Below are 6,676 nucleotides of genomic sequence, written 5' to 3' on the forward strand. Positions count from 1 at the left end.
ACAGAGCTCGGCTCTGCCGGTTTCCCCCCGCCGGAGCTGCTGCTGCCTTGTGCTAAGCACACGGGTACCGAGGCAAAGGCGGCAGGGGTGGCTTTTGAGGGTCACCCCTTGCCCCCCAGTACTTGAAGCCCCCCCCAGGGCTGTGGTTTTGTCCCTATAAATAGCAATGCCAGCTGAGGGGGCTGCGGTAAGCGAGCAGCGATCCCTGCCTCCTGCCTCCAGGGGCAAAGCTTTGCTCCTCCCCAGGGCTCACCAGTTTCAAGCCCCTCACACACCCTGCTCTGGACCTGCATCCTCTGGGTGCTGCCACTGGCACCACCAGGAGCTGGGGTTGGGGGTCCCACTGCCTCCAGGGCGTCAGTTTTGCACAGTAGCCCATTTTCACAGCTTGGCACTGGAGAGCCAAGGTGATGACATTTCCTCACAGCTCCTCCAGCACCAGCTGGGAGATGATCAGGTTGGGATACCCACAGGGGGATGCCTGGGGGGTAGCCATGCTCCAGCTCACTGCTCCAGCTGAGCTTCACCAAGGCTGTGCCCAGCCTGGTTGTGCCAACTGATGATCTTCATCTTCCCAAGCCGCAGCATCTGGGGAAACCACTTCATTAAGACTATTTAATAGCAATAGTAGCTGGTAGCTTCCTGGCCCCACAACAAACTGCTTTCTTTAAAAGCAGTCGGGGAGGGCTTGCCAAGCTCCCCAGGTCTCTCCTGGTGATCTGCATGTCTGTGATTTTCCTAAAGCTCCCTTGGAAAATTATGTATTGCATCTCTAATTCTGCACCATGGGGGCTTCTGGTTGTGGATGCTCGTTCCCTCCCTTCTCTTCAGCACCAAGGCATTTCCCCCCGCCTCCTCTTCCCCCTCTGCCACAATCTGTTGTGTTTTGCTGTCTCCTTGTGCCTGGTGACCCTGAGAGCCCAGCCAAGGATAAACATCCCATTTATGTCACAGCAAAGATTTATCCCTGGCATCTCCATCACAAGCCAGGTGAGTGCCAAGATCTTTTCCATCCCATCCGTGGGCTGTGATTTATCACCACGGAGCAGTCTGGGCACCCTGGTGTGTGTGGCTGGGATTTATCCTCCAGGACAGCCCCAGCAGGGTGGCTGCAGAGGGAGGTGAGGGCAACTGTCACCCTTATCATGCTAATAAATGGCAGGGGATCAGCAGAAAGAAAATGTGATCCCCCTGTGCCAGGGACCGTGGAGCTGTAATGGCTTGGGGGGTTAGCTGGGAGCTGTGGAATGGCTGATGGATGCTTCTGGCCTTGTTTTCCTGCTGGGCTCTTGTATCTCCTGGTGTCCTTTGGGTTGTCCTCTGGGTTTTCCCAACCACGGTGTGCAGGTCTGGTGGTGCAGAGCCCTCCTGTTGCCCTGCCAGGACCAGCGGGCTGCAGTTCCTGAGGCTCTGGTTTGATGCTGCAGTGACCATCCTCCCTCCTCCTGACCCCCCAGCCAGGTGTCACCCAGGGGCCAGGGGGTGGTTGGGGGGCCAGACTCACCAGCTCCTCTACTGCTCTCCCTGCAGGCAGTGATGTGACCGTGGGTGCCCGGGGAAGCTACACCAAGGGCAGGCCAGGTCCCTGTGGCAATGAGGACACCGGAGGGGACCCCGAGAGCCGTGAGCACACTGAGAGTGGGGCCAGCAGGAGTCCTGGTGAGAGATGAGCTTCTGTGTGCTGGGGAGGGGAAGGGCTGGGCCATGAAGGTACAGGGGTTGTCCCTGCTTGACTGGAACACCCCTGCTACAAAGACAGGTCTATGGGGACCCAGGGAAGCTGTGGCTGCCCCATCCCTGGCAGTGTTGAAGGGCAGGTTGGATTGGGCTTGGAGCAACCTGGGCTGGTGGGAGGTGTCCCTGCCCATGCAGGGGGGTGGAACAATATGCTTTTTTAAATTCCCTTCCAACCCAAACCATTCTATGATTTCACATCATAGAGCACTGGCACCTGCTCCCTGTCTGGTGTCTTACATGGCTCCATGGGGGGCATGGATGGGTGGGGATCCTTCCCCTGCATGTGGGAGGGTCCTGCAGTGCTTTTTCCTGCAAAGAGGCATCTTATGACCATGGAAGGACATGAATTTGATAAGCCACATGTATAACCTGAGAGCTGCAGGTGCATAAGGGGGTGGGCTCAGCACTCTCCAGGCTGATTGTCAACAGAGTGGAAACACAGTCAAATGGGAACTGAGTTGCAGCTGCTCCCCACAGCACGGGCCCCAAATTCTTGTGGGGCTGAGCCATTATCTCAGCCACCTCCATCCACCAGCCAAACCTCTCTCCTCTCTGCTGCCTCTGGCTGCCTTTCCCCAGCTGATTCTGGCTGTAGCCCCCTCCTCTACACAGGCAGAGCCCCCAGGACCCAAAACACTGTTGCTAATTCTCCCTTCTTGCAGGGGTGAAGAGGATGAACTCCATGCAAGCCCCACGGCCACCCCCACCAGCCACTGCCAGCCCTGCTCCTGCTCCAGCAGCATCCCAAGGTAGGATGGGATGGGAATGCAGCCAGGATGCTCAGTCCCTGGAGGGAACATCCTGATGTCATGGGCAGGAACTCTTCTGCTTGGGATGATGCCAGTGCTGGGGTGGGAGAGGGATGGAGAGTTGTTCAGGTGAGCACCCTGGTAACGCTGCATCTGGGGAAGGGTCTGGAGCACAAGGTTTGTGAGGAGTGGCTGAGGGAACTGGGGGTGTCCAGTCTGGAGAAAAGGAGGCTGAGGGGAGACCACCTCATTGTCTACAACTGCCTGAAAGGAGGTTGGAGCAAGGAGGGGGAAGGTTGGAGCAAGGAGGGGGGAGGTTGGTCTCTTCTCCCAAGGAACAAGCGGTAAAACAAGAGCAAATGGCCTCAGGTTTTGTCAGGGGAGGGTGAGATTGGATATTGGGAACAAACGTTTTCATGGAAAGGGTTGTCAGGCCTGGCCCAGGCTGCTCAGGGCAGTGGTAGAGTCCCCATCCCTGGAGGGATCTTAAAAGCCATGTAGATGTGGTGCTGAGGGACGTGGGTCAGCGGTGGCCTCGGCAGGGCTGAGGGAACGGTTGCACTGGTTGATCTTAAGGATCTTCCAACCAAAATGATTCCATGATTCCACCTGTCTCCAGCAGCAGGAAGACCAGCTCCTGGCCCAGCTCCTGGCCCAGCCGGCCGGTTCCCAGACAGACAAGGTAAAATCTGACCAGCAGTGAGGGCCTGGGGGGTGCAGAAGGTGCTGGGGGCTAACGGGGTCTCTCCCACAGCGAGCCCCCCGCTGGGAGCCCCGGAGCCAGCCCGTGCTGCTGCCAGGGAGGAGCGAGGAGGGGGCTACACTGTGCCCCCCGGCAGAGAGGAGAGGCTGGGCCGGCAGCCCCCTGCCCCACAGCCCCCCGCCCCACTGCGCCAGCAGCCCCAGGAGGAGGAGGAGGAGGATGCCAACAGCTACGACTCTGACGAAGGCAGTATGTACTGAGGGGGGGGGTTGGAGGGGGTGGTTTCTATGGGAAAGGTGGGGTTTTGAGGAGGTGGTGGTTGCTGTGGGTCTGTGACTCCTACTGTAAGGTCATGGGTCTCCAGCAGGGAGGGTCCTTGGGGATGCTGCTGCCCTGTGGGGCTCAGAGCTGGGGCAGGGGCTTTGCAGCCAGGGCAGGGTCTCACGGGCTGTCCCTGCTCAGGCAGGTCAGTGCAGCTCATGGGGTCTACGCTGGTTTTGCACCAAATCACCAGGCTCTGCTGTACCCTGGTTTAGGCTCTGTGCTCTCACCACCTTCCCCTTTCCAAATTCAAGCCCTGAAGGCAGCTGCCTCTTTCCATCAGAGCAGCCTTGCCCACCAGCATCACCACCAGATCCGTCTGCAGGAAGGGCTTGGTGGCCTCCATACCTTTACACTGTTAGATCTTGGTGTTTGGTCTTTTGCTCCCCAAAGGAGGGAGTTTGCTGCATGAGGGTGAGCATCCATGGCAGGATATTACTTCCCTGCCCAGACTGGTCCCTCCCAGGGTGGGAAGAACATTCTCCTTTGCCTGGTAAAGATTAAAATGGGCTCAAAAGCCCCAGCTTCACTCCCTGACCCTGGGACAGGTCCAGCTTTGGAAAGCCCTGAGCAGATCTCCTGAACCTGGCTTTGCATGTGACAGTTTGGCTGATGCCAGCACAGACCCAGGTGCTTGAAATGGCTTTACAGTTGAGCCACAAATCTTTCTAATTATCTCTAATCAGGGCTGGTCAACCAGTTATTGGCTGGGGTTTTTAATAAGGTCCTTTTCCCAACTCCTCTCTCCCTCCTCCACTGCCAGCCACGCTGGGAGCTCTGGAGTTCAGCCTGCTCTATGACCAGGAGAACAGCTCTCTGCACTGCACCCTTATCAAGGCCAAAGTAAGTGATCCCTTTTTTTCACCCAAGTTCATCTGCCTCCTGGCTTCCCCAGTGGGATGGTCTGGGAGCAGCCTGGCCTCTGGCAGAAGCTGCTCCACCTGGAAACCCAGCTCATGGTGGCACCCATGCCTGCCTGGGGCAGAGGACACAGCTGTGGGCTTGCTGAGTGTATGTTCATAGAACCACAGAGTGGTTTGGGTTTGAAGGGACCTTTAAAGGTCATTTAGTCCAATCCCCCTGCAGTGAGTGTCCTTGTGCTGAGGGCACCTGAGCTGCTGAAGTTTGTCCACTGAGTTGCTTTTTCTCTTCCCTGGCTCTGTCTAAGGAGGATTCATGGACCATGTTTTCTTTATGATCTTTTAGGGCTTGAAGCCAATGGACTCAAACGGCCTGGCAGATCCCTATGTCAAACTGCATCTCTTGCCTGGGGCCAGCAAGGTGAGGTTTGGTGCCTGGTTTGGATGAGTTTTGGGCTTGGATAAAGCAGAGGCTCCCTGAGATCCCTTCCTCACATCAGATTTCCTCCCCTGGATTCCCCTCCCTTGCTCCTGCTGTTTTACCCAGGAGGTGTCTCTGAAAAGGGGTGGTTCTTGCAGCTGCTCTCCCATGGGCTGCAGACAGGGATCTGCTTAGGGATGGAGGGGAGCTCCAGAGGAAGTGACACTATTAATGCACCACAAAACATATGACACAAAATCTAATTATTACCAGAGCTGGAACAATCAGTTTGCTTTGAAGCTGCAGCACATTCTTGTTAGAGCAACATGTGAAGAAACAACCACTGAGTAAACTCTGACTCACCCACCAAAGCAAGCCCTGGAGATCTTGCTCCCCAGCCCAACTAAGCTGATCTTGGTGGGGAAACCTTGAAGGAAGGGTTGGCCACTGCTGGTTCAGTGCTCAAGGGGTGAAAGACACAGGAAAAATGGCAGAGCTCCTGACTTCCCAACCTGTCATCTATTAGGCCACAAGAGCTGTTACCCAAGCCCTGCACAACCTACCCCCTGCAACTTTTTCAAGTGTCCTTGAGGGAGCAGAGCCCAGACAGTGAAAGTCAGGAGGTGAGGGCTACCCTGCCCACTGCAGGCAGCTGAGCCCTGGTGCTTGCAAAAAGGTCCACTTTAGAGCACCTGATTGGGGATGCTCACCTGGTGTTGATGGCTCACGGGCGCAACAACCTCCATGGTGAAATCCTGCTGGGTCCTCCCTGTCCCCATCTAACCACTTCTTGTGAGCCAGAGGTGATGGAGGGTCTCTTTTACAACTGCTGGGAGCCTGAATTTTGGTGGGGAGAAGTTCTGGGGTGTAACAACACAACGATGCCACGTTTGGTTTTGATGCCACAGTCGAACAAGCTGAGGACGAAGACGCTGCGCAACACCCGGAACCCCGTGTGGAACGAGACCCTGGTCTACCATGGCATCACGGATGAGGACATGCAAAGGAAGACCCTCAGGCAAGCAGAGGAGCTGGGGTGTCCCACGGTGGGATGGGGACCCCGGGGTTCCTCACACAGAGCATCCAAGCCAACCTTCCTTGGGCTGAGGTTGATGGTCACCTTTCCTGTTCCCTCCAGGATCTCTGTGTGTGATGAAGACAAATTTGGCCACAATGAGTTTATTGGAGAAACTAGAGTTTCCTTGAAAAAACTCAAAGCCAACCAGAAAAAGAACTTCAACATCTGCTTGGAGAGAGTAATACCGGTGAGTTTGTGTGAAGTTTCTTTCTGCTACCATTAATATTGTTGACACATGGCATGTGAGGAGCTAGTGGTGAGCCTGGAGTAGGCACCAGCAAAGAACTGGGGGTGCCTGACTTCACTGACATCTTTAGGAGATGGATTCCCACTCATTCTGGGTGATGATATGACATGTCAAAGCCAGGAGAACACAGGGGAATTAACTCTGGGGACCTCTGTGGTGCCACAGATCTGCTGGCAGATGTCACTGTGGAGGAGAGGGCAGGTTGCTTTGCCCCTGAGCTCTGCTCCCCAGTGCTGGAGGTGAGGTCCTGAGTCTGCTGAGGTGGAGCAGATCAGATACCTGAGCTCTCTTCCACTCCTGAGTTGCTGGCAGGTGTGGGCAGGGCCCCGGGGGGCTGTTTGCTGCAGGATGGTGCCTCTCCCTGCTCTGGTCACTCACTGCAGTCCCTCTTTTTCTCTTCCCCATCGCAGATGAAGAGGGCTGGAACCACGGGCTCAGCCCGCGGGATGGCACTGTATGAAGAGGAGGTAGGAGACCCTGGAGGACATTTCACCCACCATCTCTCATGCACGAGCCCCCTCCCCTCCTTTGTATCTCTCTTGTCTCACCAGCCCCCCCCC

At 56.2% G+C, this 6,676-nt stretch overlaps 1 protein-coding gene across 1 annotated transcript in view; it reads left to right on the top strand.

Moving 5' to 3' along the window:
* The window catches only part of RPH3A (rabphilin 3A), a 24,316-nt gene that overhangs the window by 13,857 nt on the left and 3,783 nt on the right, over positions 1 to 6,676 (top strand). Inside the window, exons 8-16 of the mRNA XM_009996813.1 lie at positions 1,531 to 1,659; positions 2,400 to 2,486; positions 3,121 to 3,168; positions 3,241 to 3,438; positions 4,274 to 4,353; positions 4,717 to 4,791; positions 5,700 to 5,809; positions 5,930 to 6,056; positions 6,527 to 6,583. Of these exons, the coding sequence (XP_009995115.1) occupies positions 1,531 to 1,659; positions 2,400 to 2,486; positions 3,121 to 3,168; positions 3,241 to 3,438; positions 4,274 to 4,353; positions 4,717 to 4,791; positions 5,700 to 5,809; positions 5,930 to 6,056; positions 6,527 to 6,583 (911 nt within the window). The remainder of the gene's footprint in view (positions 1 to 1,530; positions 1,660 to 2,399; positions 2,487 to 3,120; positions 3,169 to 3,240; positions 3,439 to 4,273; positions 4,354 to 4,716; positions 4,792 to 5,699; positions 5,810 to 5,929; positions 6,057 to 6,526; positions 6,584 to 6,676) is intronic.

This window comes from Chaetura pelagica, unplaced genomic scaffold (genome assembly GCF_000747805.2).
Source record: "Chaetura pelagica isolate M959 unplaced genomic scaffold, ChaPel_1.0 scaffold294, whole genome shotgun sequence".
In the NCBI taxonomy this organism is placed as follows: domain Eukaryota; kingdom Metazoa; phylum Chordata; class Aves; order Apodiformes; family Apodidae; genus Chaetura; species Chaetura pelagica.